The sequence below is a fragment of the Strigops habroptila genome, chromosome 1, assembly GCF_004027225.2.
Source record: "Strigops habroptila isolate Jane chromosome 1, bStrHab1.2.pri, whole genome shotgun sequence".
NCBI classification, from domain to species: Eukaryota; Metazoa; Chordata; class Aves; order Psittaciformes; family Psittacidae; genus Strigops; species Strigops habroptila.
This window is the reverse complement of record NC_044277.2, coordinates 25228561-25246963: the sequence shown is the minus strand read 5'-3', so window position 1 is coordinate 25246963 and position 18403 is coordinate 25228561. Positions and strand designations below refer to the sequence as shown.

The following is an 18403-nucleotide window of genomic DNA, read 5'->3' as shown; positions in this document are numbered from 1 at the left end:
AACCCAAACCATTCCATGATTCTATGATTCAGCAATGTATGTCTACCACCTCTGTTGTCTCTTGCCAAAGAGCTGTGCTACCCATGCCTGCTTTGATGGGGGTCTTCTCCCCATTTTTCATAAATTCAGCTCAGAAATCGTGCTGCTTTTATTCCTTGGTTCTGCCAGGCTAACTGATTAGGATCAGTATGATAATAAACCTCCAAACAGAAAAATTACTTAGGATTTGCATGGAAATAAGTTATGAGTTAATTTAAGATGTCTAATAATTTAATAAGTTAATATATAAGCTACTTAGGAGGGAGATTTTATCCTTTGTGTCTTCTGTAAGGTACATGGCAGTACAGATGTCTAAAATACCGTGCATGCATTTTTCGTTATGGAATAAAGGTTTTTGTAGCGTATAATGGGAATGAAAAAAATTGCACTTTGGATTTTGTTTCTGTGATGTATTTCTGGTTTTAACTCATATTTCTATTGAGAACTTAAAATTCATATTGAAATAATTATAAAAAAGTTTATCCAGATAAAGGTAATTCTTTAATAAATTTGCATGTCAAAAATGTCCTCACTAAAATATTAGCATAGCAGATGAGATTTCAGCAAGTAGAAAATGAATCAAAAGTTAATCTTATAAAATCACTGGCTAGAATTTATCTTTCCAAGAATCTTTCCCATCTTTTGACTCATCTCTTAACCAAAATCATCATGTTTATAATATGTTTTCTAGTGGATCCAAACATGACAGAGTTTGAGTCATCTAAAAAGAAAAGTGAAATATCAGTTTGATATAGCTTTAAAGAACAACTGACATACATATTCAACAAATATATATCTAATAGGCTGTTGCATAAAACATGATTTTGATGAGGAGTTAACTTTGATATGGAGAAACAAAATGCTCATATATTGCATTGATTTCCTCTGGTTACTACGCCAGACTAGTTTTCCTTGGTATGTTAATAGTTTGTTGCTTTTATTTCAGTGTGAGCAGAACACATTGCTGTGTTCATTTTCCCATGGAAGTTTTCATGGTGAGTTTATTATCCATAAATGATATTAAAATGAAAATGGATGTAAGCATGCAAAATGGCTCTATGCTTTTTTATTTATTTCTAGGTGAACTCAAGTGGTTTACAAACTAGTGTTTTCAGTTAGACCTAACTGAATGAAGCATGAGTCCTAAATAATGCTATACTCTTTTAAACCTGGCCTAACGGGTCCTACTTTTTTTCTGTTCTTGACTGACTTTTCAAGATTTAAAAAGCGGGGAACCCAGAAGAATACCTTTTCTGCGGGAGTCCCTGCTTATTTCACAATAATCACTGTAAGCATACTGAGACAGGTATGCCACAGATTGATCTTCAGACCAAGGCCTAAGAGGCTGTTTTGCTAAGCACTGATTTTTGCATTCTTAGTGGAACTTGAATATTAGTATGCAAAAGTAAAAAAAGGATAAGATTAGAGCCATGTTAAATCTTTGTGAGCTTTAAAGCCACTGAGGAGAAAAATCTCCTTAAATGTCAGATGACATCAGTGACAGGATGGGCACCAATATTGTACAGTATATCAGCATAGTATAAAGAAAAAAAACCTAAGGGTTTGCTTTCAGCTAAGGATTAAGCTGGGTAATTCCAGTCTTCCCACATTTTGTAACACTTAAGTCAAACCAGAGCACATACATTCCCATGGTAGAGCTGCAGCAACCTATTGCAGTAGATAGTTTATACAGATGACTTTATTGTGGATGGAATTAAAACACTGTGTTTATTTAAAATACTTACAAGCATTAAGGCCACAGTAGAGAATCTGATTTGGAGGCTGTTGACTGAATGTTTACATTTATTAACTAGACTCATGACATTTTTATGATACTACAGTGTTTAATTTACTTAGGGGTGACAGGGTGCTTTGCTGTAACAAATCGCAACATGATGATACTGAAGACTGTATAATACTGTAAAATACTAAAAGAGTGTACAGCACCCTATGTGTGAGAAGATCTTGCCAGTACATACTTCAACCTTCTTCTTTTAGATCAACCAGTTTCTCATGTCACAGAAGTGACAGACAGCACAAGGCCTCTTTTCTGATTGCTTAAGGCCTGGCTTGAGGACTTAAATGCTTTGTTGTTCTTTCTACCAACCAGCCTGTGGTGACTATTCTAGGGGGCTTTAGAATAAAAACCAGAGAGAAAAAAGAAAAATACCTATAAAAACAAAATGTAGGGCTTCAGTTTTCAGGAAGGAGGGGAGCAGGAGGACATAATCCTTACAGCAGTCATCTTGGAAAGCGTAGCAACTTACATCGTGTCAAAATCTTCCCTTTCTCCCTCTGGGGAGTACTGATTTGCTGTTGGTCTGTGTCAGCACCAAATTAAACAGCTGCTGCTGCCCTCGCCACTGGTTCAGAGAGGAAATAGGTCTGTACCTCCCTCCCCGTTAAGAAGCCAGGCAGTCTTTACTGCAGCACAGGATGCCAGCTGGGTGGGAAGGTAGCAGGAGTAAGTAACAGGCAGAAAGACTAAGTTCTTTTGTTTTGGAAGCAGAGGAGGCGTGTAGAAATTATTGCAGTGAGCAGCATAGCAGATCTCATAAATCCTTTCTGGGGTTCTATCACAGTGATGTCAGGCAGGAGGTTTACCTTAAAATTCTGTATTTCTGTTTGTTATGTATCTGTTAATGTACATTGGACAGTACAAAGAGAGTAAATCTCCAGAGGTGCAAGTCCAAAAGTCTCTGGCGTCAGACGACTGTCAGAAAGGATTTAGCACCATTATAAATCTACACCATGGGGATATCCTAAGTCCTCTCAAGAGTTTAAAATCTTTACCTCTGCTCTGTCAAAACCACTTTGTTTAATCCATCTTTATGTTCAGAATTCCTTTCCTTCATATTTTTTTGTTTTAGTTTTGTGCATTATGATAACTAATCTTTGTTCACAGAACAATGTAAATAAGATGTGCATTATTTTCTAGTTTTCCCTTTATGAAAGCCAGGAATCATTTATCTGTGTGCTAGTTCAGTATGCATTTAGTAGAGTGTTCTTTTAGTTTAAGTACAAGATGGCCTGAGGTTGAAGAATGAGCGTAAGACCTTAGCAAATCTTACCAACATCTTTCCAACATCAATATGTGATAGTATATAAAAAATAAACCAGACAAAAACCATCATAGTAAAACCTTAGGAAAATGAAACACTCTACATACTTTTCTTCCTTACAGGCAAGTATTAATTAAGCTGTAACAGATGTTTAGATATTACAGAAATGAATGTCGTATTAAGAGAGATATATTGTCTGTGTAGCCCATGTAAACTCTTCCAAACAACCCGAGATATTATCCTGACTCATTTAGAAATTCAAATCTGAAGAAGCAATTCTTTAATTCTTGAGAGACTATTCATGTCTAAAAAAATCTCATTAATAATATGTTCTACCCATCATAATTTCATCCCATTGCTCTGAAGATCATTTCTGTTTCTAAAATGTTCTATTTGCTAAAGTCTGGGCCTATTTTGCTAAACTATCATTATTCTTATATGCATTTCTTAACTATTCTCACTTAATTAAAGTTTTTAATTTGTCAAATGTGTAGGTGAACCATTGCAGTCATGTCACAGTGAGCGACGTGTTTTGATATTAGATTGCAGTGGACTGAATTTCTTTGACTACACTGGAGTCTCAGTGCTGCTTCAGGTATTTATGACATCACAAAAATTCTGTACATAGAAATATAATTTACATGTATGAGTAATTGGGGCCAGCTATTAGTCAGCTTGCCTATACTGGTAGATAAACATGTCACTCGTGGAAAATATGAACACAGATTTCATATTAAACTAGAATGTGTTCGTTTTTAAAATTATATAAAAAGTAATTCTAAAGATTTTAAGTGACATTCAGTGCAACTGTAAGTATCTGTACATAATGGAGAAAGGACCAGGGGATGTTGGTTGATGGCCAGCTACATGTGAGGCAGCAGTGTGCCCAGGCAGCCAAGACGGCCAACAGCATTGTGGCCTGTATCAGAAATAGCATGGCCAGCAGGAGTAGGGCAGTGATCATTCCCCTGTACTCCGCGCTGGTGAGGCCACACCTTGAATACTGTGTTCACTTTTGGGCTCGCCACTACAAGAATGACATTGAGTTGCTGGAGTAGGTCCAGAGAAAGGCAACAAAGCTGGTGAAGGGTCTGGAGCACAAGTGTGATGAGGAGCGGCTGAGACAACTGGGGGTGTTTAGTCTGGAGGAAATGAGACTCGGGGGAACCTTATCGCTCTATACAACTACCTGAAAGAGGCTGTAGCAAGGTGGGGGTCAGTCTCTTCTCCCAAGTAACAAGCAATAGGACAAGAGGAAATGGCCTCAAGTTGTGCCAAGGGAGATTTAGACTGGATGTTAGGAAAAATTTCTTTACCAAAAGGGTTGTCAACCCTGGGACAAGAAATTTAAAAGACATGTAGACATGGCACTTAGGGTCATGGTTTAGTGGTGGACTTGGCAGTGCTGGGTTACTGGTTGGACTTGATGATCTTAATGGTGTTTTCCAACCTACATGAGTCTATATCTCCACATAATCAGCGGTTCTACATAGTGGATGAAAAACTATGCTCATAAGCTATTTCTTATGTTTCCATTGGGTCTGGCATTTAATAATTGTGCAGTGGGTACAGATTTAAGTGGGTATGCAAAGTTTGGTTCATATAATTTTTTTGAGTAAGATTGAAGACTAGATTTGAAATTAGGTCTCAGTCCACTGTTTCCAAAAGATCTTAGAGACCTCAGAACTAACTACAGGTTATGTCAAAGAAGTATTTGACTATGAGAGATAAGGTTGGGAGTGCAATGTCTGAGTGAATGACTGGTCCAAAATTGAGTTACTCAGAGGAGAAACGTACTCAACATGTACTTGTTGTTACATTCTTTCCCTGCTGCTAAGATTGGAGGGATTTTTATACTTATTCAGGCTTTCGATTTGTTTTTAAAATAAGGTATTCTGACTTGTTTCTCATTTAATCTCTCCTCTCAGAATTGTTCCACTTTACATGGATTACTTAAACACTTTTTGAAGCGGGGTCTACTTTGGATGTTCCTTGTCCACCAGAAAAAGGCCTTACTCTGATTATTGAGCTATTTTCAGATATTTTAACTTTCTAGCTTATTGAATATTTAGTATCTGTGAAGTTGAACGTTTTTAAAGAAAGAATAGAGAACAACTTTATGAGGATAGACTTCTGGAAGTCTCAAAGTTTCCTAGGTCTGGTTCCTGTCTTTGTGGACTGGTAGGTAAGCATATGGAGAGGAGGTGTGAAAACTTGCTGAAAAAAGGAGAACTGTGAAAAAAACCTCCTAAAAATAGTAAAAAATACAAAATTGTTGATCAAAGTCGGATTTAATTCTCAGCAGAGCTGTAGAGTACGTTGAGGAGGGGGGAGGAAATTAGTGTGGGTTTGTGGTGCTACTATTGTAGAAGAGCCCTCTCTGGTGGCCACTGGCAGTATAGCTTCAACAGCAGCACTTCATGTTCTCTGCCTGCTTTGAATATCATCTTTTTACGTATTTTATTCTCTCTTGGTATTTTAAACACGGCTTTTTTCTAATTTCATGTTTTCACACGTATAGATTTACATGGACTGTAAAAGCAGACACATCGATGTGTTGCTAGCACACTGCAAAGGCAAGTATCAGCTTAACAGCAAAACTCTTAACTTGATGGTTTATAGATCCTCAGTACCTTACCAATGCTCACGTTTGTTTTATTGCAGCTTCCTTGATAAAAGCAATGCAGTACGGTGGAAATCTTGAATCTGAAACTCCTGTCTTCTTTGAATCTATTTCTTCAGCAATCGATGCCATTCAGATTCACAGGATGAGACTTACAGCAGGGGTAGGTGTTGTCTGGAGGGCTTCTTGGATGCTCACAGCAATTTGTTAAAGCCTGGGAAATCTTATTTACCCAGTAAACTATTTGTGTAGAAATCTGCTATCTATATGTTCTCTACAACTGGTCCTCAGCCTCTGGACCGCAACAACCAAGCTTTTCCTGCTAGCCCTCTCTTCCTGTCACCTTCTCTCCTTGAGCAACAACTTCCCGGTCTGCTACGCTAGACCCAGAGGCGCTGTGCTGTGGTGCATTAATCTGGGTGCATTCTCCACTGGAAAGTGTAATGTCATCTGGAAAGCCCTAGCATAGCTTCTTAGTGAGGCAAATTTAATTACACCCTGTTCTGTATTACTGAAACTACACTCTTCCATTCCTCAGCCTGGATTTCTTAAAGCTACTTCACACAGCACCACACTGTTCTGACTGAAAGGCTTCTGTGCAAGTTTGTTTCAAGCTAATAAGCTTGTCTGTACCCTGCACTGCAGTATGCTGTATTGGCTCACTGGTAGAAAGCGGGGAGAGGTATTACATGAGGTAGAAAGGAGAGCTAGAGGAAAGCTTGGCTCAGAAATTGAGGCTTGAGGCTTGAACATACATTTGATTGAACACATATTTACTTGCTCAGTAATTCTTGCATTCCCTGTTTAAAAGTCTGGGCTTTCCTCATAAACCACGTGAGCTTTTTCCATTGTAATCCCAGCGTAACTGAACGTGCATTACAAGTAGTGTGCTTTCCCATGGTTCTATTTACAATTCCAAACATGGCTAGAGCTTGGCTCAGAGCCTTCTCCGAGAGACATTAAACTCATCATGGTCTGTGGTTTTGGGTTTTTTCCTCCACATTACATTTTACTAATTAAATTAGAGTTGCCTATGGACAAAATCATTTTCCATTGATTTATCCAGACAAGGTAAGTTAGCACAGTTGGTCTAGTGGATTGACCAGAAAAACATGTACTATTCAGAGCTTTTCATCATTTCTCATTTTGTTGCCCTGCAAAAAAATAATTTACTGGAATGGTAACTGAAGGGTAGAAATAGTGGGAATGGCTATTGTATATTTTGTCTGGGTCTGATTAGAGCCATTAGGATGATTGCTGTGTTATAAAATGTCTGCATTCTTTATAGGCATTAATTGACCTTCCTAACATTCTTGTAAGACAGTTATGTACTAGTATTCTCATTTTATGGGAATGGGACATGGACAGACCAGGATAAATATTCAAAGTGGAAAGGGGGAGTTAGAGCTCAGAAGCCCACTTTTCTAGGAACTGATCCTATGTTTTACCAGAGCTGCTAGGCAAATCAGAACTCTGAATAGTGGCTTAGTGGATTAGTCTGAGGCACGCAGCCTCAAATTTTAAATGTAATTATGAACAGTCACTATATGATTCTGATGCTTCTTAAGAGTATTCAAAGCATGTGTTTTGGTTTTTTTTTTTTAATGTGTTCCTTATGTTTAACACCTGAAAATAAGATGAACAGGAATAGAAAGACAGGGTGACTGCAATAGCAGTACCACACACAACTAACATAGATGATCTGTCTACTCTTCCTCTGCCTTTTTAAGATGCTGAGGTGGGAAGGTATTTTGAGTGTTTACATAAAGGAAAAATGGCAGAATAAGATAGGATGGGTTGGAAAAGGGGGTGGGAGAGGAGAAGAGAGGAGAAGAGAGGAGGGGAGGGGAGATGGGAAAGGGAGAGGAGGGGAGGTGGGGAGGGGAGGGGCGGGGAGAGGAAAGGAGAGGAGAGGAGGGGAAGGGAGGGGAAGGGAATACTTGGATAAAAATGGAAAGAGATTCATTCTTATTTAGATTCCAGTTTCCACCCCACAGCAGGAAATAGTCTTTCACAGGCAGAAAGGCAGAGGCAAAGGGCTTTGTGGTTCCTTTTCATCTCTCCTGCTGTTTGTAAATGCGAAGGTGCTCTTGCCTATATCCTTCAAGGATAATGTCATGTAATTCTCATTTTTATGTTGATCAGTTGTTAAGAAACTCAGCTGTTGTTTTATGTAGTTCATCCTCTTCATAAATAAATTTTTGATTTGTTAATTTTTGTAATGGTGGCATTTTCAAGCTAGCACTGCTTCATCTGCTAATCCTGCATTAAATTCTAGGAAAACATTATAATGCTTTTTTTTTTTTTTTTCTGTTTCTCCCAATTTAGAATTACAGCAAGTTCAGTGAACAAAGTGAAGTGTGATGTCAACCCATTGAATATGGATAGCTTCATCTGCTCATATTCGGAATTAACTACACCGCAATTTCTCCTTAGCTTTTTTCTCCATGGGATCTCATAGATGATCTTTTGTATGCCATATATATTTACTACATCCAGTAATGACAGATCTGCCATTCAGAAAAAAAAATTTTCAGCTGCTATCATGCAGAGAATGTTCATGCAAATGTTCTATAGTAGGCTTATATAATATTTTTTTATACATTTAGATACAAATTATTAGAAAGCAGACATGATGTACAGACTGTGTTTATCAGTGAGGTATATTCTTTTAGGTATCTTCTATTGTAACATTAGTTGTAATATGCATCTGTAGTTTTGTGTATGGAATAGAGACATTATGAGTTCTTAAAAACAGTGTGTTATATTCGATACAGTATATGCAGGAAGCCATATACCAGTACTGTTTCTAATGGCTTTACTTACTCTTTCTTCTGTTCAAGACAGCCATTTGCAATAACAGCATCATATCACAGCTAACATCCACTTCCATTTTTTGTACTTGGTTTTGCATGCTTTTTAATGCCTGCCAAGGTCAGTGAGAGCACTGCCTGTTCAGAGAAGGCAGATGTATGCTGGCTAATTGCACTGGCTGGTCTCCCCCTCCAGTAGCTGTCAAAAGTTATTATTATGGTTTGCTACATTTTCAAAGCCACAGGTATTCTTTAGCTCAGATCAAAGAGGAAAAACTGACAATATTTTTCCAAAACTTGTTCTTGTTTCCAGCATAGAGTAGTCTGCATTTCCAGTTTGAGCTGTGATTTGTTTGGTGTTTAAATCTTCAGCTGTAGCAGCTGAAAGATGACAGTGGAGACACGTGTGACCACGTTTCAGCCCCAATCCTGATGTGCAGTTCTGTGTGCAAGCACACAAATGGGGTGGAAGAATTCGAGGGTTGAGTATTTGGCTTGTAAGTATGGATTGCTAGCAATCATTTTAGACAATGCTATCGTATCAGTATCATGTTATGTGGCAAGATGTATGACTTTTTCCTCCTACCTTTGTTGCCATACATGAACACTAGCAGTAAAAAGTAAGTTGAGAAAAAACAAATAAAAAAATGGGAAATGATGAGGAGGTAGGTTTTTTCCTTGCTGACCTAAAAAGAACCTATGGAAGCTAAAAGGTGAATGAATATGGCACAGCCATAATGGCCAGGTTAGTACTATAGGGAGGAAAGAAGCACAAGGGTGCTTTGTGCAGCTGGAGTGTGTAGGCAAAATCTAATGCTAAGCATTCTGTTTCAGCAGCAGTTAACATATCTGTGCTTGTCTGGACTCTCCTTGCTCTGTCTGCCCAAAGCAGCTACCTGCAGTAGATGAGGAGGCCCATGGAGTGATTTTCACATCTCTGCATACTTGTTCTAAGGCATCTATAGGCTTTTCTTCTGATCTTGGTGATGCCACATTACTAGAAGACAATGAGAGAGATCCATGGGGGTTTTTACCCTTTCACTTATAGGTGACTCTTGGAGTTATTTCCTACTTTGTCCCACAGGTGACCAGAAGTGTTCTATACGTGTTCTTCTGAGTCTGCTTTCATAATTGCTATGCAAAGGGTTGATTCGTAATTGTGAGTTCTGTATATTGTCCCAAGTGCGCTCATTTTGGAGGCTGTAGTTGATTGCAAATGACTCATTACTTCCTTGGACTCAGGAACAGGCTATAACATTTGATTAATAATTTCCTCAAACAGTTTTAGTAATTTATTAACAGTTTAAAAACTATATTTACAATGTATTTTAATTGTAGAAGCATCAATTTTATGTCACAGCTGACTGGAGATCTCTACTTAACTACAAAATGAGTAAATAAATAAATGGTATCTTTTCTACTACATTCAGTATTTATTCTTTGACAGTTAAAAGTTTTGTTTGATTTTTTCCCTGAAAATTTACAGACAAATTGATTAATGAAATTATTAAAAATAGGGTCTTTAACAAAGATAGCATCTACCGGGAGACTTTCAGTTTTGTTCTGAATGATCTTGTAAATGGAACCACGCAGATAGATACTTTTAAAATTCTTTGTAGTGTTAGTCCTTAATGAAACCCTGTGCATCTCTGCATCAAATTAACAAAATGGCTTCTAATTTCCACTGCTTTCAATAAGCATAACTTTCCACAGCTAAACGGCTTTTTTGGGTAGACATTTATTTCGCATTTTTTCAAAGACCTTGTTATGGCACAGTGTCATTTTAGAAAGGATTTCATCAGTGTAAAACTTCAAAATGTCTTGTTGCTGTGATTACTGCTTGATTGTCTTTAGGGCAGAATTAGGCACTAAATACATTTCTTCCCTTAAAACATTTAATCATAACTCTAAATTTCCTGATTTTTGAACCCTGGGCTTTGGGATACTTGTAATATTCCTGTATCTGTACCTTATACAATTAGCCTGAATTTCTTTCTATTTTCAAGAATATACTTTGCTAACTAGACTCCTTCACCAGAAAGTGTTACCACTTAAGATAGCTGTTGCTCAATGGAACAGAGCATTCAAAGGACTCATGAAGATAGCCACACTTTCAATTGCTTCTAAACCACCTGTAATGAGCTTAAGCTCTGTTGGACCAGAACTGCTTTACAGAACCATGGTTAGCGGGAGAGGGACAGTCACTATTTTTTTTACCATTGACCTAGAAGGGCAAATTACTACTGATGCAGTTTCCATCCCACCACCACCACTCCCCCGAGCTGTTGATGTTTACTAAAACTCATGATTACACATTGCCTGTCTTCAAATGACCAGGATGCCATGCCATCAAATCTCCTGCACTGGCGATCAACCACCAGGAGTTCACTGGTCACTCCTATGATGGGCTGGGAGTTGCTTAGCATCTTGCCTCAGATGCTCTCTGCAAATCTCTGGTGATGGTGTGTTTGCTTCACTTGCTTCACAAACTGGCAATTGACAACAACAACTGCTCAATTCTTTGATTTAAGGAAGCACCCTAAACCTTCTAGATTAAGTTTTGGAGTTTACAATCAATTTCAATCCTTTCCTCAGTGCTTCTCTCTATAGACCATCCACTGGCTTCCCTCTGGCTCTCAGGAAAAATTACTATGTAAACATATAAGAATTTAACCCAAAACATCTCAAATAGCTTCAATAGAATAGAACAGAACAGAGCAGAAGAGAACAGAATAGAGTAACATATTTCAATTGAAAGGGGACTACAACTATCGTCTAGTCCAAATATGACTGTTATAAATAATAGAGTATTACAAAATAGAATAGAATAAACCACATGTATTCTTCTGATTCAGAAGGGTGATATAAGCCAAACTCACCCTGCAGCAAAGAGAGTGCACAAAGTCTGTTTTTCCTTACAGTGGTGCAGGTCCTGGTCTTGCTATCCACCCTGAGGTGGGGTTTAATTATTATGGCTTCCTGAGGTAAACATTCATCTTTGTACCTTTCAGCCTTATTTTCTTGAACATCTCTAGAGAATTTTGAGAATAATGTGAAATTTTATTAACTATGCTTGCATACCTATGCTTGTGCAGTGTTAGCAAAAAGGGCAGAGTCCTGCAAAGTCACCCTGTTCTTACTGATTTCTAAAGGTGTGAGGAAAAGATGGCACTCTCCAGCAGAAGCTAAAGGAAGTTTCTCATTCAGTAATGGATTTCAGCTGATGAAACCAAAGAGTTTTCTACTCTGAATAGTAGGCAATTCTGAAAATCTAACCATTTACTTCGATTCCTATAGGTATACTTAGGTGCTCAGATTTTACATTCCTAAATTCAAAATGTATGAATTGTCTAGCTTATGAAAATAAATGATTCAGTTTTGCACATTTTGGTGTATTCTGCATTTCATTGGAAAACATTAATATGAGATTGTTTTGAAGAGATGGCCCAGTATTTTCAGACATGTTATATTTGCTTGATATGTTTAAGAATTTTTAGCTAGTTTTAGGAATTATTTCTAAATATTAGGTAGTACATTATGTGAATTTAAGATGTGTTAATCAGAGTATATTAAATCCAGATGTAATCATATGTTTCTTACAGAAGTTGTGTATCACATATTCCAAAACAAAGTGAGCAATGAGGAAAAACAATAGAGTGCATACTCATGTTAAGAAATGAATATAGTGACAATTAAAAATTAGGCACAACATATGTAATAAGGAAAAGACTGTTAACATTATCTTTATGCAAATTAAATGTTTCTAATTCTCACCATATGTCTTTCATTTTAAAGGTTATTTGCCCAGTTCTATGATTCAGGTGTCATAAGGTCCGGCTTTTGCTGCTTTGACATAATTTATATGACAGCTCACTGTGTCATAAATATATAACGTAATAAGGAAAGGTATCATCTTCACTGTTGAATGAAAACATTAATGCATCAATACTGTGTATGAATACGGTCTGACATTTACTAGTTACAAAAATAAAATATACAATATGCCTTGAAAATATGGCACTACTATTTTGGGGAGATAGATACTTTCTTTGTCTACAGAAAGTAGTATCTCATAAATAAATGAAGGAGTGCAGTTCCAGAGAGGATGCTAAGTGGTGCTTTCATCATTAAGATGGATTTTTAGTAAAGATCACATAATCTGTATGCTTCCATATGTTTTACAATGCATTTAATTATTTTTTCTTCTTTCAATTCTGTGTATTAGCATATGCTGCAATAAATTTATACAGAAATAAATTGGAATATGAGACAATTTACATGTAGAAGGAGGAAAATGCCATCATTATTTCAATACTTAGCAGCTGATTTTTTTTTACATTCTGTACTAACCAGTCTGTGATGAGAGATGTTGCCTTCTCCAACCTCAAAATATAGTAAATTTTAACAATGAAAGAAGAGAAATTCCATTACGTTCAGAAGTTTGATTTCCTCACAGTTTTTAGGGGTGTATGGCATCCAACAGACATTTTTACCTCTGTAAGAGATACAGAAATCTTGGGCCAATTTTTCCAATATTGCCTCTATGCATGCACAGTTGTTTGAATATGTCTTTTTAAATTGTCATATCCATCTACAGATGGTGCACCTCATATCCAATTTGCTCATACTGATGGTATTGCTTATATACAGTCTGTAGCTTACCTCATTTAGAGAGGAAATGATAGGTAATCTCTTTCCTTCACCCCACCCCACCCTCAATAACTGTGATGGCATTAATAGAAAATAGATTGCTATATTTTTAAAAATTCTGGTAATTTGTTAAGTATTTGCCTTTACCAAAATTAATATAACCTCTACATTTCTGATTTTATAGTGTTTTGCAAAAGTATAAACAATTTGCTATACCATAAATTCCTAGCTGCTATACAGCTAAATAATCTTAATGATATTCTTACTGATAAAGGCTATTTCCTAGTGCTATGCTTTTCAATTACATGCACACAATAGCAAGGAAACCACTTTGGAGTGAGATGGCTGAACAGTGTCATTCTTTTCATTCCCAGAACAAGCACATAGAAGTCCAAGATCAGCTCTCACCAGGTACTTGAAAGTTAACTATAGGAGCAACTCCTTCCCTAATGGGAATCCTTTGGCTCCATGGCATTTCTGACAGTATGCATGCAAAAGCAGAGAAATGGCTGTTTGGCTATTTTTTTCTAGAGTGTTTTCCAGTAAAGAGGTCTTTTATGCTGTATACATTTAGGTAGTTAAGAATTAAGAAGAACCAAAGGAGCGGCTCATAGCATTGCACAAATTGTCATAAAAGTCCATGTTGCTGATTTGGTACATTCACTTAAATTCCACAAAGTATATCCAACTAATTGGGTACACTAACTTATATTCCATTTGAGGGACAAAATTATTTGATCCCTTAATTGTTACTTACAATTAATAGTTGTAAGGTTTTGGTGAAGGTACTTTTTGCACATTTGTGCTTTGTTGAGTAAATCACAGACTTTTTATAAGTAAAACTATCAGCAGATATGAAACGTAGACTGCCATACGTAGACCCAGGTAGTATAGTTACAAATGCTGCTCGTCAGTTCAGGAAATGAGGTCTCTATTAGTCCCCAGGCAAAGTGGTGGAGTGTCACAGAGTAATACATAACATCCCCTGGATGGCTTCAGATTTGTACCACTTGTAGCTTCTAGGGATAATTGAACCAGTACACTGATAGAAAAGTATGTCATTTTAGAAACAGAGGTCTGGAAAGGACCTATTTCATCACTGAATTCCATTTTCTGTGTGACCTGGTAACCATGCTTTATAATCTTTAAGAATGATCATTAAACTCGCGATTGCTTGGGACATGACTTGTTATTTCAAACATTTGAAGCCTGAACAGGCTATAATGATTATAGCCTCAATTCATTTGTGGTAGTCTATGGATGGGAGATTTTCAGGAATGAAAAGTAGGATTACTCAAAGAGCAGTTGTACACTTGAAGTACTTCATAAACCTCCACCTGCAATTACCTGTCCTTTTCCTGATAGACTTTCATACACAGATGTTCCTCATGCAATCTGTTCAATCTGTAAACTGCTGGGACAGACCGTAAATCTGCCTATGAGCTAGGGGGAACAGGATCTCTGCCTTTTGTTCTCCTGTAAAGAAGCAGGAAGGAGTGGATGATATTTGCTAATTCATTTTGGAAAGTAGAATAATTGGCAGATCACATCCACCCTTCATGCTCTTTATGTCAAAGGGAGAAGTGCAGTGTTTTATTAGTCCTGCAGTCTTGTGGAGGACTATTTATAAACATTATGTATCAAACATTGAACATCATGTCTGCCTTTGAATCCAACTCATCTGTGGTATCAGTCATCATTATTTTGCTGTAACATCTATAGCTGATTTTCCATTCTGCCTCTATGGACCTGCTGTGTTTACATCTCTATTAGTAAGCCCTTCTAAGGTATATTTTAAAATAACATCATGATATTTCCTGTCTAAGGGAGTTTAGTAGTCAACTTACTGGAATTGTTAATTGATACTCCAGTGTAGTTTGTTTATACTCCAACATAAACTAATAATTTCAAACACATTCAGCATTTTGCTTCAAGTTCCTTTTCTTTTTGCTCTCTCTGTGACTGTTTTTAAATCTCTGGAACTTCATTCCTTTCTGGTTTAGCTTCGTTCCTACAGCCAAATTCTTAATTCAGAGTACCTCCATAAAGAAAGACATGTTTTGAAAGAATGAGAGCAATCCTAACTGATAAGAAAAAAAATGCACTTTTTTTGGTCTTGGAGTGCTTCCAGATTTGAAACAGGTTTTGAAATATTACATTCGCAATCTGTAATTTGTGATCATTTTCATTTTATTTACGGTAGTAAAATTGTGGTTAGATCTGCCAATCATAGCTCAGGTTCAATGCTATCCTGGCTCTACTGTTGCCCTCACTTCACACACCTCCGATATGCCTCTTCTCTTCAGTTCCTAAAACCATGAAGCAGAGGTGGTGACCTTTAGGGGACTAATGATGCTCTGCAGATCAGGGAGCTGCTTCCTTCACTCCTTCCTTCTTCCCATCTCTCCTATCAGGATATGGTCTGCTTTACAGACTGTATAGCACAAGTGCTGGTGGGTGCAGTACTGACTGAACTGTGCATGAGAGGGTGCAGATGCAAAGCTGGAGACCAAGGCTAAGGTGCTGGTGAGGCTGTGGTGCATGGGACTTTTTAGGACAGAGGCACTGGGGTGGACAGCGGGGTGGGGGAAGAGGGTATAAGAGAGAAGAAATCTCAAGGTAATGAGACTGTGTGATACTGTGCCTGGATGAAAAAGCCGAAGAGCACAGGATGCAGCTGGGATGTCAGGCTGCATGGAGGTGCCGGATGAAGGAGAGGCAAACCATAAAAAGTAGAACTGATTGATTGACGTTGGCAGGCTTTTGATCAGCACACCAGGTCATTTACTTCAGAAGTGAAGTTTGCCTCGCACAGGGATATAGTTTCCCCACACTGTCACTGATCCTGCTAATGTGGTTTTAACAGCATTTAAATTACTTCATATCAATAAAAGAGGGTTGTTATTTTTTCTAAAGTAAGACTTTTTCAGACAAAATATAGTGTTTATAGGTGTTTCATCCATGTAAACGTGAAGCACGTGTTTAAGCAAGCTCACATCTGCCTCTTTTCAACTTCACAGTCTACACCTTTTCAGAGACACAGGTGGTCCATAAGGAGGAGCAGGTGTATCCTGAGCATTACCACCTCCATGTTATGGACAGTCACTGCAAACACTGCACTCAAAGCATTTCAATTATTTCTCCATCAATGTCACCACTCAGACACCTCATCAGGACCCAGCAGGGGTAGTGGCAGCTCCATTCATGGCATGTTTCCAAGAAAACTTAAGATAGGACCAGAAGTATGTTAATCAAAAGAGAGAAAGGTAAAGGGGAAATACTTTCAGTTGAAAAATTAATTTGAAGCCATGACAGTAGCTTTAGAATAACCAGTCAACAGTTAGCTGTGAACAATGTTACTGGAGTTTCATGGGGACATGGCAGCCTGTGCCTTGGTGTGTGCTGCCACTTTGCCTATGCAGGGGAGTGCCAACTCAGTGCAGAAAGAGATATCTTCAGTATGGCCCGTGTACCCTCAGAGCTGCACTGCAGTACCCCTGGAGTTGTGCAGACCCTGCACAGAGGACTACTGCGACCTACTTGGCACTGGGCTGTGTGCACTAAGGTGTATTCTGAGAGCTTAAATTGAGTATTGCCAGACCACTAAAATCGACTGTGCCTAGGTCTGGTCTTCTCAGTAGAAGAGATAGCTGTACTGAAGTGAGTCCAGCAAAAGCCATGAGGTCTGACATAGGAGAAGACGCTGATGGAGCTGGGGCTGTTCAGTCTGGAGAACACAAGTCTCAGGGAGATCTTATCTTATCTGGTGGGGGAGTAAAGAAGACAGAGTCAGATCCTCCCCAGTGGTGCCCAGGAACAGGACAAGAGGTAACAGGAACAAACTGAAGTACAGGAATATCCATTCAAAACTGCTTTTACTGTGAGGCTGGCCAAACACTGGAGCAGTTTGCTTGGAGAGGCTGGGGAGTCTTCATCCTTGAAGATACTCAAACCCCAACTGAAAATGGCCCTGAGCAACCTTATGTAGTTGACACTGCTCCGAGCATGGAGATTTGACACGAGACCTCCAGAGGTACCTTCCAACTTCAGTGACTCCCTGAGTCTGTGTGCCTGGAGGACCACAGCGACTTTGGCCAATTAAAGTGTGCCCTTCTGCCATGTGTGCCTGCTGCCAGCCTTTGTACAGCAACCTATGTATTGGCCCTCTCCCCTCTCCAGGCAGGCAGCAAAGGCCTGTGCAGCTGATACCATGATCTTAAACACAGGCTATCAGCCAGCATGGAAACAAGCACACAGGCAAATGGGATCTAGACAGTCTTATGTGAATATTGCCCAAATATAAAACACACTCTGGTTTGCGGAAACCATGGTGCAACAGCCCCCATTTCCCAGCCCTAGCTTCATGAAGGTAGGTACTGAGGTCTTTTCTGTTAAGAAGGAAAAGTCCGCTAACTCTTTCTTTTTCAAAACACAGTTGGAGAAGGACTTAGGCTTTCTGTGCGTTTTTGCATGTCTCTGTGGCTCAAACAACCTCCTGAGAGCTGAGATATCCAGACTTAATCACTATTTCTGGCTGGAGATTTTCAGCCATGCATTTCCTGTTCCTCCCTTGGGTAAGTGCCTTAGCTTTTCTATGATTTCTCATTCCTATGGACATTATCCTGCTGCATAGAAAAGACAGCAACAAGTTGCACTGAGGCCAAGGAAAAGACAACAATGGGCATGAGCTGGAGATCTACAATGAAGTTCCTGGGATCTGGTCCTTGCAATGGTGGTTCAACATTAAATGTATAAATTGTCCTGGGAAGAGGGATTGGTGCCCAGGAGGTCCCCACTCATATGACTTCAGCAGTCACTAAACCAGTCTCTTCTTTTCCCAGAGTGCCCAGTTCAGGCTTGAACTCTTCTTGGTATGGCTTTGGTGGAATGTATTCTCACCCACCAGCGGGGAGGGTATTCCCCTGAAGGTAAAATGGTAGATTTGAATCTCATCAGCCTAAGAAGGACTTTGTTTCTGGATTTAATTTCTCATCTTATATGGTAAAACCTGGCTACTATATTGAATGAGCTGTCCTAGCTTATGTCTGAAATGAAGGCCACCACTGTGCTTTATTAGCCGTCTACTGTCAAAATGGTGGAAACTCTGAAAGGTCAATGGGGACCATCTTTATATTTCTACAAGGAGTAAGGGAAATACCTCACTGTGTGGCCTGGCCAGTGGTGGGACAACCCTGGTGCCACCAGAGCCACAATTC

At 38.6% G+C, this 18403-nt stretch overlaps 1 protein-coding gene across 1 annotated transcript in view; it reads left to right on the top strand.

The window, feature by feature from the left end:
• The window catches only part of SLC26A7 (solute carrier family 26 member 7), a 67526-nt gene extending 59293 nt beyond the window's left edge, over positions 1 to 8233 (top strand). The window contains exons 14-18 of the mRNA XM_030487949.1: positions 986 to 1034; positions 3596 to 3696; positions 5623 to 5677; positions 5766 to 5887; positions 8053 to 8233. Of these exons, the coding sequence (XP_030343809.1) occupies positions 986 to 1034; positions 3596 to 3696; positions 5623 to 5677; positions 5766 to 5887; positions 8053 to 8088 (363 nt within the window). The 3' untranslated portion in view covers positions 8089 to 8233. The remainder of the gene's footprint in view (positions 1 to 985; positions 1035 to 3595; positions 3697 to 5622; positions 5678 to 5765; positions 5888 to 8052) is intronic.
• Positions 8234 to 18403: the final 10170 nt, after the last annotated feature.